The sequence below is a fragment of the Oryctolagus cuniculus genome, chromosome 3 (genome assembly GCF_964237555.1).
Source record: "Oryctolagus cuniculus chromosome 3, mOryCun1.1, whole genome shotgun sequence".
NCBI classification, from domain to species: Eukaryota; Metazoa; Chordata; class Mammalia; order Lagomorpha; family Leporidae; genus Oryctolagus; species Oryctolagus cuniculus.
The window spans coordinates 157,254,725-157,274,985 of record NC_091434.1 but is presented as its reverse complement, the minus strand read 5'-3'; the positions used below and the strand labels follow the sequence as shown (position 1 = coordinate 157,274,985).

The window sequence follows — 20,261 nt, the reverse complement described above, 5'->3', positions numbered from 1 at the left end:
CAAGTATACAGCAGAAAATCTACACATAAAAACAAAAATCTATAAATGAAATAAATTATAATTGGATAAATTTAGCATTTGAAAGAGGTCTCACATTCATCTGCCTTGCATACACACAGATTTGCTATATAAATGGACCACACAAATGCTCCAAGGACAAAGCTGGCTCCGTCTTGCCATCTGGGAGCATGCTCCATTTTTCCTCTGTTGATGTAATTATAGGAATAAGGGCAAATGAGGTATGGAAGATATGCTCCTGTTCATAGGCCATTAAGTACAGTGAGGTTCCTGGTCAAAGCTACCAGAAACTTAGACTCCTTTTCAACTCTCAGCTGATGTGTGTCTTGTTCCTTCCCCATAGGTGGGCTTGCATTCCCAAGGATAGTCTTGGCATTCATCAACAGAAAGCAGTAGGAGAAAGATGGAGAAGGTCAGAACAACATAAGGAAATTAAGCTGAAAGAAATGACTACTTGGAGATTCTAAAGCAAGCTGAACACTATTTGAAGGCCTAACTTTCCAATAATTCTCAGTAGCCTGATCAAAATCTGTTGCCTTTTAATTTGATTCTTTGGAGAAAGATAACTCAGTTTGACATGTCCCCAGAAGTTAAAACTTGCTGCAACTGGGATTTAAAAGAAAGTTCTGCTTTTATTGTAGCAAATATGTTTGAACTATTTATTTCTAACAACAGCTAAACTTCTGGATTTCCAGTTAAAAACCTGTGTTTTCAATATTGATTGAAAGTCTTCAGGCTACTACACCATTAGAAGCTGCATGTTTATGTTGGTCTTCATTTTTATAAAGGACAAAGTAGGTAAACTGGAGCACATCAAAAAGCAAGAGCCTCATAGTCCCCCCTTGAGCCTCCCTATCTTCTTGGTTCCACCCTCATCAGCACTCCAGGCCTCTTTCCTCAGGAAGAGGGAAGTCAAAGAAAGCAGTCGGTTTGAGCAGTGGTGTTCTCAGGGTAGTTGCTTTCAGGAACAGTTTTTCTACTTCAATTACATTATTTCAAAGTAATGCAGTTTGTAGGTTGCCACCAACAATGAACACCACACTTTCCAGCCACTTGCTCTCTGAAGACTTTTCCAGTTAGTTCACAGTCTGAGTCCAGGGCCTGACTCTGGGCTCCTCTCTGCCACCCATTCCTATGCTAGAGCCATGACCAGCCCTCTCGCTTGTCAACACCTCCAAGGATCATTTTGTAAACTCCTGGGTAAAGATTCTTTATAAAATGAATAAATGAATTCATTCATTCACTTTGAATGGCAGAGACATAGAGAACTCCTGTTTACTGGTTCACTCCCCAAATGCCAGCAAAAACTGGAACTAGACTGGAGCCAAAACCAGGAGTCAGGGTTGGGTGATAGGGGACACTTGGCACAGCAGTTAAGTCACTGCTTGGTGCACCCACATACAGTATCAAGTGCCTGGTTTGAGTCCCAGCTTCTCTGCTTTCATCCGGCTTCCTGCTAAGGCACACCCTGAGAGGCAGCTGATGATCATTTCGTTCATGGGTCCCTTCTACCAGATGGGAGACCTGGATTGAGTTCTCAGTTCCTGGCTTCTGCTTGGTCCTGCTCTGACTGTTGAAGGCGTTTGGCAAGTGAACCAGCAGATGGAAGATCTCTCTCTCTCTATCCATCTCTCTCCTTTTCAAATCAAATGAAAAAGAACAAAAAAAGCTGAAGCTACACCTCAATCCAGATGTCCCACACGGTGAATGAGACCCAGAATCTGTATTGGCAGGAAGTTGGAGCTGGGAGATGAACTGGGTATCAAACTCAGGTACTCAGATATGGGATGCAAGAATCTTAACCACTAAGCTAACTACCTGCCGTCTGGAACATATTCTTTGTTGAACAAATTTTAAATGAATGAACAAAGTTACATCACAAAAGCTATAAAAAGTATTCAGAACTTAATTTTGTTAGGGGTTTAGCTGGACTCTGCTCTGTGGTAACATATTGGGGATAACTGATACTGCAGGATCTCTGATACGGAGCAGCAGAATTAATCAGATGGGTTTCATGAATGACAATAAAGATCTCTTTATCTGTTGGAATCAGGAACCCCCAGAATGGGATTAGTGTTTCTTCCCCCCCAATCATGTGAGGACACAGCCAAAAGGAAGCCAAGAGAAGCCAGGAGAAAGAGAACTCTTACCAGAACCTGGCCATACCATCACCCTGATCTCAAACTCCCAGCCACCAGAACTGTGGGAGGTCCATGCCTGTTGTTTAAGCTAATTACTCTGTGGTACTTTTGTATAGTAGCTCAAGCTAAGATGCAAGGCAAAAGGCCTTGAGCTTCCTAAAAAGTTGATTAAGCTTCACAGAAGGTTAGATCTTAGTTTCCCCATGATTGAAAGATGTAGAAAATGAGCCTGAGAGACAATATGTGGCATGCCCAAAGCCAGGGGATTTCATGACGAACTTAAACTAACATCTACTGCTTTTCAAGTGAATAGACTGTGATATCTTCTTGGAATTTTCCTAAGCACCAAGAATTTTGAGCTCAGAATGGCCTCCTGGGTATAGAGAAGCCTGAGTGTTGTGGTAGTACTATCTTTAGGATGCCCTGGTGCTGTGTCTCCAGGATGTGGGGGCTGGACTTTCCATGTTGGTGGTAAAAGATGCCTGAGTAGTAGCGACCACACAGATTCAACCTCAAAGAGCAGTGATTAGGACTAAATAAGATTTCTCATTTATTTGTTTTCTTAACACATATTTGTCATTACTACTATGCATTAAAAGTTGTTATAGCAGTGAGAGTATTGCAGTGAATCAAACACACGTCCTGGTGTCAGGAATCTTATAGTCTGGTAGCTTTAGGTGCAAGAAAGTGCTCAGTTAATAATACCAACAGTAATTGTGTTTCTAAGTGATTGTCTCCCTTTTCCCTTAAAAATAACCAATGCTATTGTCCTGTCTTTAGAAATTCACAACCATGGGCCGGCGCCGCGGCTCACTAGGCTAATCCTCCGCCTAGCGGCGCCGGCACACCGGGTTCTAGTCCCGGTCGGGGCGCCGGATTCTGTCCCGGTTGCCCCTCTTCCAGGCCAGCTCTCTGCTGTGGCCAGGGAGTGCAGTGGAGGATGGCCCAGGTGCTTGGGCCCTGCACCCCATGGGCGACCAGGAAAAGCACCTGGCTCCTGGCTCCTGCCATCGGATCAGCGCGGTGCGCCGGCCGCAGCGCGCCAGCCGCGGCGGCCATTGGAGGGTGAACCAACGGCAAAGGAAGACCTTTCTCTCTGTCTCTCTCTCTCTCACTGTCCACTCTGCCTGTCAAAAAAAAAAAAAAAAAAAAAAAAAAAAAAAAAGAAAGAAATTCACAACCATGAAAATGGGAGCATTTACACTGACATCACTGGGGATATGTCATCTTCCTGCCCCATTCCTCACTTCCTGTCATTCCCCCTACACTACCTGCTGATGGAAAACTCAGCATACATCCTACCCAATGCTTTTCCCTTTATGCATTAACAGAGCGTTGTAAAAACCCATTTTTGAGATCAGCTTTGACAATGTGTGAGCATTTACAAACAAGTGTATAGGAAAATATCCACCTGATAAAAGTTCTTTGAAAATCTGGTTAAAAATTACTTACTTGATGTTACCCAAGCACCTCAGTCTATGTGCCCATTTCACACATCCGAGAGTTCTGCCGGACTCTACCTAGACAGAGCATGCCTAGCAAGGAGACACTGCATGTCCAAGAAATCAGCTTAGAATCCTCACTAAAGAAAGACCAGCCTAGTGAGGTCCACGTGAGACCTGCCCAGGGACGTGAAAGAAGAGCAGCAATGTTAGTGTGTGGAAACATCATGCACATGGTAAGCTTAGAAGCGAATCTTGCATGCAGGAACATTTGATTTCTTGCACTGAGCTGCAGGTGTCTTTTATAACAGCAGTGCTTACTGGAGCTGTAGTCAACCAGGCCAGCTGCTCAGACCTGCCAACCATCAGCTGACATGGTAGGCTCCTACCAATTTATGCTGAGAACACACTTGGAAATGGGTCAGCACAGGGCATGACTTTAAAATCCTCCATCTGTCAAATAGACTTATTTGGAAAAAAAATGAGCATTTTGAGCAAGAATTAAGGGTATTCTATGACAGCATCTACACAGTATTCAACCAGGCAAATTATATTTGGTTAGTTATGCCCTGGGAGCTAGACAGCAGAAATTGGTCTAGGATGCAGCTGTATGGCCTTGAGTGCTGCAGGTGGCATAAGTGGAAAGCTGCCCCCAGCTGGATCCAGAACCTACCTTCCTTCCTTGTAGGCACTGCTGGAGTTGGGGCTTCATGAGGATACCATGTTGGCAGTTGTGAGGCTGCCAAGTTATTTCTCTCCAGTCACAGGTCCTGTTGTCAGAACAACTAAGGCAAGGCACAATCCACTGGCCTGGAATAGATGGCAAAACTTCCTGGTTCAGTTTCTATTGGTGAAATTTATAGTTTGCAGCTTAGACGCCAGCTCTGCAACACCATTCCACACATAGTAAGGAGACTATTCTTACCATACACATCCAATGGAGCAATGACACATGGCCTCCTGCAACCCACATAGAATAGCAACAGGTAGCAATATTCTGAAATAACACAGTTCCATGGAAATAAAATCTGAGCTTTGTTTCATGAAACAATATGCTAATAAAAAATCCTAAGTGGTCAGAGCAGGCATTAAAATACTGGCATCCCATATGGGTGCCTGTTAGAATCCCAGCTGCTCCATTCCAATCCAGCTCCCTGCTAATACACCTGGGGAAGCACCAGAAAATGGTCCCTGTACCCACAAAAGAGATTCAGATGGAGATCCAAGCTCCTGGCTTTGGTCTGATCTAGCCCTGGCCATTACATCCATTTGGGAGTAACTCAAAGGATGGAAGATTCTCTCTCTCTCTCCCTCCCTCCCTCCCTCCCTCCTTCCTTCCCTCCCTCTTTCTCTCTCCCTCTACCTGTAACTTTGCCTTTGCCTTTCAAATAAATTTTTTTTTAAGATTTTATTTATTTATTTGACAGGTAGAGTCACAGAAAGTGAGAGGGAGAGACAGAGAGAAAGGTCTTCCTTCCTTTGGTTCACTCTCCAAATGGCCACAACGACCAGAGCTGAACCGATCTGAAGCCAGGAGCCAGGTGCTTCTTCCCAGTTTCTCACATGGGTGCAGGGTCCCAAGGACTTGGGCCATCCTCCACTGCCCTCCTGGGCCACAGCAGAGAGCTGGGTTGGAAAAGTAGCAGCGGGGACCAGAACCGGCACCCATATGGGATTCCGGCGCTGCAGGCAGAGGATTAACCTACTGCGCCACGGCACTGGCCCCTCAAATAAATTTTAAACATCTTTAAAAAAAACCAAGTGATGAGACACTATTCACTCATTACTGATTTCCAACTAGTACAACAGGCACTTTGATAAGACCAAAGTAGACTGGAACCCTCCAAACTGGCAGCTGGCCTCAACTGTTTATTAGCTGAACCTTTGCCTAGGTTACCAAGCCAAAACCAGATATGTGTATTCCCTGCTCTTTAGATATTTAAGATACAAGAGAAGCATTTCAGTATTTTTGTCATATATTGCTGAAAACTAGTTAGTTTTCCTTAATTTGATTGAAGACTTTTGGAGTCTGAATCTCTTCATGGCTTAATTTAATCTTTGGTTAGATGAGATGTGTGGTAGGATCCTCACATGACTGGTGTGAGTAGGCAATGGAATAACATACTTAAAGGACATAGCATAGTTGCAGTGTCATATTCACCTTTAGTTACTAGGAGAGATAAAGCACTAAGTAGATGAGATCAGTGAATATTATCTATGCATTTAATAAGATATTTTTTAAAATTTTATTTAGTAAATATAAATTTCCAAAGTACAGTTTATGGATTACAATGGCTTTCCCCCCATAACTTCCCTCCCACTTGCACCCCTCCCATCTCCCGCTCCCTCTCCCATTCCATTCACATCAAGATTCATTTTCAATTATATTTATATACAGAAGATCAATTCAGTATATATTAAGTAAAGATTTCATCAGTTTGCACCCACACAGAAACACAAAGTGTAAAATACTGTTTCAGTACTAGTTATAGCATTACTTCACATTGGACAACACATTAAGGACAGATCCCACATGAGGAGTAAGTACACAGTGACTCCTGTTGTTGACTTAACAATTTCACACTCTTGTTGTCAGTAATCTCCCTAGGCTCTAGTCATGAGTAGCCAAGGCTATGGAAGCATTTTGAGTTCGACAACTTCGATCTTATTCCGACAGGGTCTTAGTCAAAGTGGAAGTTCCCTCCTCCCTTCAGAGAAAGGTACCTCCTTCTTTGATGACCCGTTCTTTCCACTGGGATCTCACTTGCAGAGATCTTTCATTTAGGTCTTCTTTTTTTTTTTTTTTTTTTTTTTTTTTCAGAGTGTCTTGGCTTTCCATGCCTAAAATACTCTCATGGGCTCTTCAGCCAGATCCGAATGCCTTAATGGCTGATTCTGAGGCCAGAGTGCTGTTTAGGACATCTGCCATTCTATGAGTCTGCTGTGTATCCTGCTTCCCATGTTGGATTGTTCTCTCCCTTTTTGATTCTGTCAGTTAGTATTAACAGACACTAGTCTTGTTTGTGTGATCCCTTTGACTCTTAGACCTATCAGTGTGATCAATTGTGACCTGAAATTGATCACTTGGACTAGTGAGATGGCATTGGTACATGCCACCTTGATGGGATTGTATTGGAATCCCCTAGCATGTTTCTAACTCCACCATTTGGGGCAAGTCCGATTGAGCATGTCCCAAATTGTACATCTCCTCCCTCTCTTATTCCCACTCATATTTTAAAAAAATTTTTATTTAGTAAATATAAATTTTCAAAGTACAGTTAATGGATTACAATGGCTTCCCCCCCCCATAATTTCCCTCCCACTCACACCCCTCCCATCTCCCGCTCCCTCTCCCATTCCATTCACATCAAGATTCATTTTCAATTATATTTATATACAGAAGATCAATTCAGTATATATTAAGTAAAGATTTCATCAGTTTGCACCCACACAGAAACACAAAGTGTAAAATACTGTTTCAGTACTAGTTATAGCATTACTTTACATTGGACAGAACACTAAGGACAGATCCCACATGAGAAGTAAGTACACAGTGACTCTTATTCCCACTCTTATATTTAACAGGGATAACTTTTCAGTTCAAATTTAAACACCTAAGAATAATTGTGTGTTAATTACAGAGTTCAACCAATAGTACTAGAACAAAAAAAATACTAAAATGGATAAAGTATTACATTGTACATCAACAGTCAGCACAAGAGCTGATCAAGTCACTGTTTCTCCTAGTGTCCATTTCACTTCAACAGGTTTCCTCTTTGGTGCTCAGTTAATTGTCACCGATCAGGGAGAACATATGATATTTGTCCCTTTGGGACTGGCTTAATTCATTCAGCATACTATTTTCCAGATTCCTCCATCTTGTTGTAAATGACCGGGTTTCATAGTTTTTGACTGCTGTATAGTATTCTATAGAGTACATGTCCCATCATTTCTTTTTTTTTTAACTTTTATTTAATGAATATAAATTTCCAAAGTACAGCTTATGGATTACAATGGCTTCCCCCCCCATAACGTCCCTCCCACCCGCAACCCTCCCCTTTCCCACTCCCTCTCCCCTTCCATTCACATCAAAATTCATTTTTGATTCTCTTTATATACAGAAGATCAGTTTAGCATACATTAAGTAAAGATTTCAACAGTTTGCTCCCACACAGAAACATAAAGTGTAAAATACTGTTTGAGTACTCGTTATAGCATTAAATCTCAATGTACAGCACACTAAGGACAGAGATCCTACATGAGGAGTAAGTTCACAGTGACTCCTGTTGTTGACTTAACAAATTGACACTCTTGTTTATGGCATCAGTAATCACCCTAGGCTCTTGTCATGAGCTGCCAAGGCTATGGAAGCCCCCTGAATTCACCAACTCTGATCATATTTAGACAAGGCCATGGTCAAAGTGGAAGTTCTCTCCTCCCTTCAGAGAAAGGTACCTCCTTCTTTGATGACCCGTTCTTTCCACTGGGATCTCACTTGCAGAGATATTTCATTTAGGGTTCCCCCCCCCCCACCCAGAGTGTCTTGGCTTTCCATGCCTGAAATACTCTCATGGGCTTTTCAGCCGGATCCGCATGCCTTAAGGGCTGATTCTGAGGCCAGAGTGCTGTTTAGGACATCTGCCATTCTATGGGTCTGCTGTGTATCTCACTTCCCATGTTGGATCGTTCTCTCCCTTTTTTATTCTATCAGCTAGTATTTGCAGACACTAGTCTTGTTTATGTGATCCCTTTGGTTCTTAGTCCTATCATTATGATCAATTGTGAACAGAAATTGATCACTGGGACTAGTGAGATGGCATTGGTACATGCCACCTTGATGGGATTGAATTTGAATCCCCTGGTATGTTTCTAACTCTACTGTTTGAGGTAAGTCAGCTTGAGCATGTCCCGAATTGCACATCTCTTCCCTCTCTTATTCCCACTCTTATATTTAACAGCGATCACTTATCAGTTAAGTTTGAACACTTGAGAATAACTGTGTATTGATTACAGTATTCAACCAAAAGTATTAAGTAGAACAAGCAAAAAAAAAGACTAAGAGGGATAACGTATTAAGTTGTTCATCAACAATCAGGGCGAGGGCTGATCAAGTCACCGTTCCTCATAGTGTTCATTTCACTTTAACAGGTTTCCTTTTTGGTGCTCAGTTAGTTGTCACGTATCAGGGAGAACATGTGGTATTTGTCCCTTTGGGATTGGCTTATTTCATTCAGCATAACGTTTTACAAATTCCTAACAGGGATCACTTTTCAGTTAAAATTTAGACACTTAAGAATAATTGTATGTCCCATCATTTCTTTATCCAGTCTACTGTTGATGGGCATTTGGGTTGGTTCCAGGTCTTAGCTATTGTGAATTGAGCTGCAATAAACATTAATGTGCAGACAGCTTGTTTGTTTGCCAATTTAGTTTTCTTTGGGTAAATTCCAAGGAGTGGTATAGCTGGGTTGTATGGTAGGGTTATCTTCAGGTTTCTGAGGAATCTCCAGACTGACTTCCACAGTGGCTTAACCAGTTTGCATTCCCACCAACAGTGGGTTAGTGTCCCTTTTTCCCCACATCCTCGCCAGCATTTATTGTTGGTAGATTTCTGAATGTGAGCCATTCTAACTGGGGTGAGGTGAAACCTCATGGTGGTTTTGATTTGCATTTCCCTGATTGCTAGTGATCTTGAACATTTTTTCATGTGCCGGTTGGCCATTTGGATTTCCTCTTTTGAAAAATGTCTATTGAGGTCCTTGGCCCATCTCTTAAGTGGGTGGTTTGTTTTGATGTTGTGGAGTTTCTTGATTTCTTTGTAGATTCTGGTTATCAACCCTTTATCCGTTGCGTAGTTTGCAAATATTTTTTCCCATTCTGTCAGTTGTCTCTTCACTCTCCTGACTGTTTCTTTTGCAGTACAGAAACTTCTCAATTTGATGCAATCCCAAATGTTAATTTTGGCTTTGACTGCCTGTGCTTCTGGGGTCTTTTCCAAGAAATCTTTGCTGGTACCTATATCTTGCAGGGTTTCTCCAATGTTCTCTAATAATTTGATGGTGTCGGGTCTTTAATCCACGTTGAGTGAATTTTTGTGTAAGTTGAAAGATAGGGGTCTTGCTTCATGATTCTGCATGTGGAAATCCATTTTCCCAGCACCATTTATTGAATAGACTGTCCTTACTCCAGGGATTGGTTTTGGATCCTTGATCAAATATAAGTTGACTGTAGATATTTGGATTGATTTCTGGTGTTTCTATTCTGTTCCATTGGTCTATCCATCTGTTTCTGTACCAGTACCATGCTGTTTTGATAACAACTGCCCTGTAGTATGTCCTGAAATCTGGTATTGTGACGCCTCCAGCTTTGTTTTTGTTGTACAAGATTGCTTTAGCTATTCAAGGTCTCCTGTGCCTCCATATGAATTTCAGCATCATTTCTTCCAGCTCTGAGAAGAAGGTCTTCAGTATCTTGATTGGTATTGCATTGAATATGTAAACTGCTTTTGGGAGAATGGACATTTTGATGATATTGATTCTTCCAATCCATGAGCATGGAAGATTTTTCTATTTTTTGGTATCCTCTTCTATTTCTTTCTTTAAGGTTTTGTAATTTTCATCGTAGAGATTTAATGTCCTAGGTTAAGTTTATTCCAAGGTATTTGATTTTTTTGTAGTTATTGTGAATGGGATTGATCTTAGAAGTTCTTCCTCAGCCGTGGCATTGCCTGTGTATACAAAGGCTGTTGATTTTTGTGCATTGATTTTATACCCTGCTACTTTGCCAAAATCTTCTATGAGTTCCAATAGTCTCTTAGTAGAGTTCTTTGGGTCCCTTAAATAAAGAATCATGTCATCTGCAAAGAGGGATAGTTTGAGTTCTTCCTTCCCAATTTGTATCCCTTTAATTTCCTTTTCTTGCCTAATAGCTCTGACCAAAATTTCCAGAACTATATTGAATAGCAGTGGTGAGAGTGGACATCCCTGTCTGGTACCAGATCTCAGTGGAAATGCTTCCAACTTTTCCCATTTCAATAGGATGTTGGCCGTGGGTTTTTCATAAATTGCTTTGATTGTATTGAGGAATGTTCCTTCCATACCCAATTTGCTTAGAGTTTTCATCATGAAAGGGTGTTGTATTTTATCAAATGCTTTCTCTGCGTCTGTTGAGATAATCATATGGTTTTTTTTCTGCAGTCTGTTAATGTGGTGTATCACATTGATTGATTTGCGAATGTTGAACCATCCCTGCATACCAGGGATAAATCCCACTTGGTCTGGGTGGATGATCTTTCTGATGTGTTGTTACATTCTATTGGCCAGAATTTTATGGAGGATTTTTGCATCTATGTTCATCAGGGATACTGGTCTGTAATTCTCTTTCAAGGCTGCATCTTTTTCTGGCTTAGGAATTAAGGTGATGCTGGCTTTATAGAAAGAATTTGGGAGGATTCCCTCTTTTTCGATTGTTCTGAATAGTTTGAGAAGAATTGGAGTTAGTTCTTCTTTAAATGTCTGGTAGAATTAAGCAGTGAATTCATCTGGTTCTGGGCTTTTCTGTTTTGGGAGGGCCTTTATTACTGTTTCAATTTCTGTCTCAGTTATGGGTCTGTTTAGGTTTTCTATGTCTTCCTGGTTCAATTTAGGTAGGTTGCATGTGTCCAGGAATCTATCCATTTCTGATAGATTTCCCTGCTTGCTGGCATACACGTCCTTATAGTAATTTCTGATGATTCTTTTTATTTCTGTGGTGTCTGTTGTTATGTTTCCTTTTTCATCTCTGATTTGATTGATTTGGGTCTTTTCTCTTCTTTTTTTAGTTAGTTGGGCCAATGGGGTGTCAATTTTGTTTATTTTTTTCAAAAAACCAGCTCCTCGTTTGGCTGATTTTTTGTAATGTTTTTCTTGATTCAATCCTGTTGATTTCTTCTCTGATTTTAATTATTTCTCTTCTCCTACTAGATTTGGGTCTGCCTTGCTGTAGGTTTTCTAGATCCTTGAGATGAATTGAAAGCTCATCTATTTGGTGCCTTTCCAATTTCTTGAGGTAGGCACCTATTGATATAAACTTTCCTCTTAACACTGCTTTTGCTGTATCCCATAAGTTTTGGTATGTTGTGCTGTTATCCTCATTTACTTCCAGAAAATGTTTGATTTCTCTTTTAATTTCTTCTATAACCCATTGTTCATTCAGGAGCATGTTGTTCAATCTCCATGTGTTTGCATATGCTCTAGGGATTCCTGAGTTGCTAACTTCCAACTTCATTCCTTTATGGTCCGAGAAGCTGCATGGTATGATTCTAATTCTTTTGAATTTGCTGAGACTTGCTTTATGGCCTAGTATGTGGTCAATCCTATAGAAGGTTCCATGTACTGCTGAGAAGAATGTAAATGCTTTATGTGTAGGATGAAAAGTTCTGTAGATATATGTTAGATCCATTTGGGCTATAGTGTTGTTTAAATCTACTGTCTCCTTGTTGATCTTCTGTCCTGGTGATCTGTCTATTTCTGAGAGTGGAGTGTTGAAGTCCCCCAGTACTATTGTATTGGGGTCTAAGTCTCCCTTTAAGTCCCTTAACAAATCTTTTAAATAAAACAGTGCCCTGTAATTAGGTGCATATACATTGATAATCGTTATATCTTCCTGTTGAATTGATCCCTTAATCATTATATAGTGCCCCTCTTTGCCTTTCCTAACAGTTTTTGTCGTAAAGCTTATGTTGTCTGATATTAAGATGGCTACGCCCGCTCTTTTTTCATTTCTGTTGGCATGGTATATCTTTTTCCAGCCTTTCACTTTCAGTCTGTATGCATCTTTGTTGGAAAGATGTGTTTCTTGTAAGCAGCAAATAGATGGGTTTTGTTCCATAAGCCAATCAGCCAATCTGTGTCTTTTAACTGGACAGTTCAGGCCATTCAAGTTCAATGTGACTATTGATAAGTAGTAACTTTGCCCTGCCATTTGCCAAAGATATTTTCTAATATATGCTTTGAATTCCCTGTGATCTTTTGCTGTGAGGTTTCCCTCCTTTACCTTCTTTCATATTGATGACCGTGTTTCTGTGTTTCTGTGTGTAACACATCTTTAAGAATCTTTTGCAGGGCTGGATGAGTGGTGACAAATTCTTTCAATTTCTGTTTGCTGTGAAAGGTCTTTATTTCACCTTCTTTAACAAATGAGAGCTTTGCAGAATATAATATTCTGTGCTGGCGGTTTTTCTCTCTTAGTACCTGGGCTTGCCTTTCCCTCCTAGCTTGTAGGATTTCTTATGAGAAGTCTGCTGTGAGTCTAATTGGAGATCCTCTGAGAGTAATCTGACGTTTCTCTCTTGCACATTTTAGGATCTTTTCTTTATGTTTCACTGTGGTGAGTTTAATTACAACGTGTCGTGGTGAGGATCTCTTTTGGTCATGTTTATTAGGGGTTCTATGAGCTTCCTGTACTAGGATGTCTCTGTCCTTCTCCAGACCCGGAAAGTTCTCTGCTAGTATCTCACTAAAAAGGCCTTCTAATCCTTTCTCTCTCTTCATGCCTTCAGGAACTCCTAGAACTCGAATGTTGGGTTTTTTAATAGTATCCTGTAGATTCCCGACAATATTTTTTAGATTTTTAATTTCCTCTTCTTTTCTTTGGTTTGACTGTATCCTTTCCTGTTCTCTGTCTTCTAAGTCCGATATTCTCTCTTCTGCTTCACCCATTCTGTTTTTAAGGCTCTCTAATGTGTTTGTCATTTGATCTATTGAATTCTTCACTTCATTATGATTTCTCATCACTATCACAGTTTCATGTTCTACTAGTTGTTTCATTTCATTTTGATTCCTCCTTAATATTTCATTTTCACGCGCGAGATTTTCTATCTTGTCCATTAAGGATTTCTGTAGTTCAAGAATTTGTTTTTGAGAACTTCTTAATGTTCTTATCAATTTTTTGAGATCTGCTTCTTGCATTTCTTCTATCTCATCATCTTCATAATCTTGAATTGGGGTGTCTTTTTCATTTGGGGGCGTCATAGTGTCTTCCTTGTTCTTGTTACCTCAGTTTTTGCATTTGTTGTTTGGCATATTGGAGATATTCTTTGGATTCTTCGCTGTGGTGTTTTTTCTTGTTATACTATGACTCTAGATTAAGTGGACTGTCTGCTTTTGATGGATCTTTAGAGGCTGTGATGGGTGTGGCCAGAGAGCTCTGGTTCTTTAGGGTTAAGGGTGTGTCAAAGGTGACTCACCCAGGTTGTCCTCTCTCTCTCCCTCTCTCTCTCTCTCGCTCTCTCTCTCTCTCTTTTTTTTTTTTTTTGACTCAGAAGGGAAGTAATTCCGCACAGCTCCCCTTCCAGCACTGGTGCACAGACTCCGTGGCTGTCCTCCGTGCCGTGGGCATCCTTGCTCTCCCTGTAGGTCCTCTGTGTCACATCCGCTAGATCCGGGAGAGTTTCCTCTGCAATTTTTTCCCGAGCCTTTTCCTGAGACTACAGTAACTCCACTTTTATTAAACTATCTTTTCCCGGACTATCAGTGCGCGCCCTCACTATTGTGCCATCTTGGCTCCCGACCGATCTTTTCTTTTTATTCATAAAATTAAAATAACATGTATTTGAATCATTTCTGCTTTTAATAGGAGCACATGCTTTAATAATTTATTGGGAAAATAAATAATTTATTTTTGGTTTTTCCTTACTCATCTTTTCAGAAATGGAAAGTGAACATAGTACATTATTTAAACATACACACAGAGGTTAATTCTCTCTGGGATGGAGAATACAATGGTGTCTCTGGCAATCATCTCTTCCCTAGGGGTCTTGCTTATGTTACTGGAGCATGATTTTCCTTCAAAATATTGAGGAGATGGTCTCACCCCATTTTTGAATTAGAAAGGAAAAAATTAATTTAAAACTATTTATTCTGGCTCTGACTTTTGGTACTGTTAAAAAAAGGAATTGGTGTGATACATATTTTTGTGGGAAGAATTTTTGCTTTTAGGAGATAAACGTCCATTTCACATTCATTACTTCAGGGATGTCAGAATTATGTATATGACTGAGTATGGAAATAGCAATAAGGAATTATTAGAGAGTGTATAGCTTATGGCATTTACTGATTGACTACAGAAAGGAAAAGAAGTATGAGTATATGGTGAGACAAAAAAAGAAAATAAAAGGAAAAGGAGCTGCTAAAAGTATGAATTCCACGGAAGAGAAGAAAATGAACTACAGTATCACTTTAGGGTGTGCATGGTGAACCAGAGCAGACATACAGAATAATTCAACAGTGGTGTGGATATATTTGCTCCTCTTTAAAATTTTGTTTTTGCCTGCTCTTTCAGTGTAGTAATTCCTGGAAACTCTCTTATTGAATGTCTACTCAATACTTTCTACACAATCTAAGGAATGGTAAATGATGCTTCCTCCTGCCATATATTTCACTCTAGGAAGATTTTCATTGAATACATTAAGCGTCGACCCTGTCGAGGTGTTAGGTGCTGTTGGCATTAAACACAATAGCAAACATCTCTATAGCACCTCCAAAATGGCAGGGATACTCTAAGTGCTTCAGTGCACTAACTTAAATCTGCTAACATCCCTAATATCCTCAAAGAGAAGTGACTTGTCCAAGATCCTCCAGCCAGCAGGTGGTAGATCCAGGATTCAAATTGAGCAGTCTGTTTCAAAGTCCATGCTCCTAACTACAATGCTAAACCTTACAAATGTTTAATCCAGTTAGAGAGTACAATCTGTTCATATAAAAGAACTACAGCATAATAATAGGTCACTCATGATTGAATATCTGTGGTAGTGAAACCCTGGGCTCGGGAGACATGCATACCTGGGCTCTGCCTCTAATTAGCCCCAGGAACCTCATATTAGAGTTGCCTAGAAAGCTTTTTAAAGTCCCCATACCCAGGTTGTACTACAAATGTATTATGTCAGAATCCCCAGGTGTGGGGCTCAGGCATCTACAATGTTTAATGTTTTCCAGGTGATTCCAATATGCAGCCAAGGTTGCAATCTGCTGTTTAAACTGAACAAATTACTTGCATCTTTTCATGATTACATTTCCTTCTCCATAAGGAAAGTATGTATAGCACCTGCTATGGTGCCTGACACTCAGCAGTTAATGAATCTATTTTACTTTCTCAGCTTCATCCCAAGTAACCAGGGTGCTAAGAATGAAGAAACATGGATTGGGGATCAGAGTTTTTTGGAAGGTTCCATGGAGCTGATAAAATGTGAACACATCTTTATGAACAGATAAGATTTGGAGAATGGAAGGCTTGGCACTTTAAAGACAGCGAAGAGCCGAGCCCCAGGAGAGACTGAAGAACTGACTGATACGTAGCCTGCATCTATTGGAGAAGAAGAGAGCCTGCTAGCAGAAAAGGTGTTTCCGAAGTTTCTGCATGTTAAGAATGGACTGTTCCTCAGAGACACACACAGGACACGTAGAAGAGGTGATGGGTTTTGAATGGCAAATGCATATTCTCTTCAGAAGTATCCAGGTTTCTCCAGCCAGTTCTCTTTTGTAAATCCTCTTTCTGATTCATAGTAAGTCTCACTTTCTAATCTCATTTTCACCTTAGCATTCATGGTTTTTAATCAACTTTCTTCACATCTTTGACTCATTCTAATATTTGATTTAGACACCAACTAAAATTTACACTTTGTGGCTGACAAATTTCTCAAGAAAATCTCCTTCAAGAAAAGATGGACTCTTCTTGATAGAGATTCATGTTCTGTGGGTGGACAAATAAGTTATTAGGTTTATCACTGTAGCCCTGCATTTAATGCAAGTTAGATTTCAAATAAAACAGATTGGGTGATAGAATGTTGAAAAAAATTTCAACCCTATGATTTAGGCTTGACTGAGATTTAAAACTATGTAAAAAGTTCATGGGTCTATATTGTTACAAAAATGGTTTTGTTTAAGAAGAAAAATACATCTACATTTTCAATATTAGACATGTTGGTATTAAATGTCATATTTCCTTGCTAAAAGCAGGTATGATGAAATCTTATGTTTACACGTCATAAAATGCAATCTGAGCTATTTTCCTTAAAGTTGATTCTTATTCTTTAATAACTGTATACATTTCTTATTTATTTATGTATTTTTTGACAGGCAGAATTGGACAGTGAGAGAGACAGAGAAAAAGGTCTTCCTTCCGTTGGTTCACCCCCCAAATGGCCGCTACGGCCGGCGCGCTGCGCTGATCTGAAGCCAAGAGCCAGACACTCCTTCTAGTCTTCCACATGGGTGCAGGGGCCCAAGCACTTGGGCCATCCTCCACTGCCTTCCCAGGCCACAGCAGAGAGCTGGACTGGAAGAGGAGCAACCGGGACAGAATCTGGCACCCCGACCGGGACTAGAACCTGGGGTGCCGGCACCACAGGTGGAGGATTAGCCTAGTGAGCCGCGGTGCCAGCCAATACATTTCTTCTTTGTATAAATTAGAAGAATCAGGTTTTCTTTCTTAAGGGATAAATTTAATCCTTAAATTGTGTCTTAGAGTTGAATTATTCCCTAAAGGACACACATTAATTTTAAGAATAAACAACAATAGTCATTCAAAAGTATATTAGCTGCTGTTACTGAAAAAGACATTCTGACATAACTGCATTGGCAAGGAGAAAAAAAGTGGATCCACATTACGAATTGCAATGTGGAAATTAAACTTCTGAGTTGGGCTGTGTCTGACCACAGATGCTAACCTAGAGCTCTTGGATAAACTTCCTCCCCAGGTTGTCACCATGACAATTTCTGATTTCAACAGCAAGATGTCCTGCTAGTAAGAAAGGAAATCATCTCTGACAGCAAACAAGATATTCCTGCAAAGCGCTGTCCTGGCCTCCCTCATTGACGTCGAGTTTTTGGGCCTGTAGGAGCTCCAGATGGCAACAGTCGGTCCTGGTAACTGCTCTGGCTGCTCACAGGCTTGTGTGAGAGCACAATTCTGATCTTGGTTGTAGTCCAGCCACCATTTTTATTCCCGTATTATATATTGGAAAATGAAGATATTCTCACCTCTGAGAATACAGAATCCAGGGAAGTTATCAGTAAGCACATTTGCCCTTACTCCTTGTCATATTAATACACATAACACTGCAATACATGCGTAGATACTCCTATTCATATAGTATGTCCATTAGAAAATATGGAAATGAAAATGAGTAGGTAAGAATCAATGCCCATCTATTTTCATCTTTGTTGGACTCTCCTACAGAGTGCCCTGTGCTACTCCTTCCCCTTTCTGACTCACATGGTTCTACTTGAAGACCACTGGTCATGCCAAGAGAGAAAGGTATAAATGGATAAACACGGTATGGCGAGAGTTGCTGCAGAGGTGAGCCCAGGGTGTTCTGGGAATGCGGATGAGACACTCAATCGGGAATGTGGTGGAGACAGGCTTCCTGGAGAGAAAGGCACAGCATCAGGAGAACTCAGGTGAAGATGGCTGAAGGCACAGGGAACCATGTGGACAAAAACCTGGGCATCCTGAATGGTCCCACCAGGATAAAGTAAAGCAAGGAGGATGGGAGGAGGAAGGAAAGATAGGAAGAGGGCAGATGATGAAGGCTTTGGATCATCAGCCTCTGGCCATGGGCCTAATTTAGGAGCTGCTTTGGGGGACTTCTCTATATTGGTCCAGCTCCTCAAGTACCAAAAGGCTTTCCTTTTCCAAGGCAGCCTCTCTGGTAAGCCTCAGGCACAGAGGCACTTTCAAAACATGATCTGACAGAAGTTACCACACATTTCATGCACAGAATAATCTGTCACTTGTTACGGAATTCCAGTAATGTATCTTGAACCTTCTGTTGAAGAACTTTTGACTTGGTGCAGTGGGAGCAATAGAATTAACTAGTTTTACGATTCTCATAAATTGTCATCTGATTAAAACAAAATTAACTGGCCACAACGGTGTCGCCTCTGTAGGGAAGAGTGTGTGTCTCATTTAGCAGAGAATCACAAATCACACCACCTGACACACCATCACGGGTAACTGCCCCCCTGTGCACTGACTGTAATTTATTATTTGGAACACATGTTCAAGAACGTGGACGTGCCCACGTCTGTTAACTGTGCATGCCAAATTGCAATTTGTCCTGCCCATTTGGGAAACTCATTTCCCATTCAAGCTGTGGTGTGAAGTTCATGGCAAGGGTAGAAAAGCTCCTGAGTGTTTTCTCAGACTTTTTCGATGAAGGGAGCCCTGGGGTCAGGAGGACAGAGTGGTAAGCAGAAAGCTTGGAGAACACACTCCCTGGACCACTGATCCCTTTCCAGGCATTTTCAGCCCCTGCTTTGATTTGACCCTGCTGTCTGCACTGAAAGAAGACTGCTAGGGAGGGAAAGACGCAGCGACTGATGAGAGTGACACCAGAGTCTCACTCCAGGTCTACTCAAGGCTTAAGAAGGATTTAACACCGTGATTTGAATTTGACATCACGATTTTCCTGCCTCTGTTAATGTTCAACATGTGGAGGACATGGGTGATCCTTCCCCCAAAATTTCTTACGTGAAAGGGAATTATTTAAAACTGAGTTTATATTCATTTTTCCTTGGTAGATAGATATCTATTTTCTATCTATATGTGTGAATTTTAGTATCAAGAGAATTGACATAATGTGAACAAATCACACTCTGTTGGTTATCCTGGGAAGACTGACATTAAACAATTCACAATGTATTAATTATTTAAATACTTGTAGCAACTTCTGTGGAAGGAAAGCACAGAATGCTGTGAATATATATAAGAACATATATATATATATATATAATATATATATATAAGAATATATACAAGAAGGTTGTCAGGCAAAAGTGACTTTTGAGCTGAGGTCTGAAAATGAATATGGATTAATTAGGCAAAGAGGGGAAAATAAAAGACTTTCATCAAAATATCTCAACTGCTAAAACCAGGCATTTATACTAATTTCATGTGTTATGGTTCATATTAATGAAAAGAGTAACCTCCCTGCTTTACACAAGGGTCATTTAAATGAGCACCTGTGAGTACTTATCTATATGAAATAAGTTTTATAGAGAGATGACATCTGATGTGCTATTCACCTTTTGTGTCCCCAGATGGACAACTCTTTAGTTCAGGCTGTGAAATGGCTTCAATGTAGTCAGAAGAAATGGGCTGTAACCCACAGGTTTCCTCCGGATGAATCAGCAAACCACAGTCCTGAAATAAAATGATAGAAATTAGTCATCATAGTAATTAACCTGACCCATAGTCTAAACGTAAAAAGTAAGATGCTTTGTACCAGATAAGCTTTATGGATAAAAGAGGGCAACAACTGTTTACTCTTTTCAGAGTATCTACTTGTCAATAGTTGTTTGTATTAAAAGTAGCTATCTGCCTTAGGAGTTTAATATGAGTTCTATGACAATTTAATCTTCAACACTGATATTTATCTGATTGCTCTGCAAACACACACACACAAACACAAACACACAAGTTTTCCTTTAAAAAATATGTCTAAGGGTCAACTCTTTAAAAATAAATTGTGGTACAATAGAAGACAATTTATCACGTGAAAAATACACTGTGAGAAGAGACCTGGGAAGTATTTGGGAGAATTTAACAGATGACTTTCATTTCAACAAATGGTTACTAAGGATTCATGATATGTTAGAAATGGAATCAACTGAATACATTCCAT

The 20,261-nt window shown here is 40.4% G+C and overlaps 1 protein-coding gene across 1 annotated transcript in view; it reads right to left on the bottom strand.

Moving 5' to 3' along the window:
* CPED1 (cadherin like and PC-esterase domain containing 1) overlaps positions 1-20,261 on the bottom strand; it is a 335,522-nt gene that overhangs the window by 36,371 nt on the left and 278,890 nt on the right. The window contains exons 16-17 of the mRNA XM_008258284.4: positions 19,663-19,780; positions 4,275-4,411 (exon numbers count right to left, since the gene is read on the bottom strand). Coding sequence (XP_008256506.3) covers positions 4,275-4,411; positions 19,663-19,780 — 255 coding nt within the window. The remainder of the gene's footprint in view (positions 1-4,274; positions 4,412-19,662; positions 19,781-20,261) is intronic.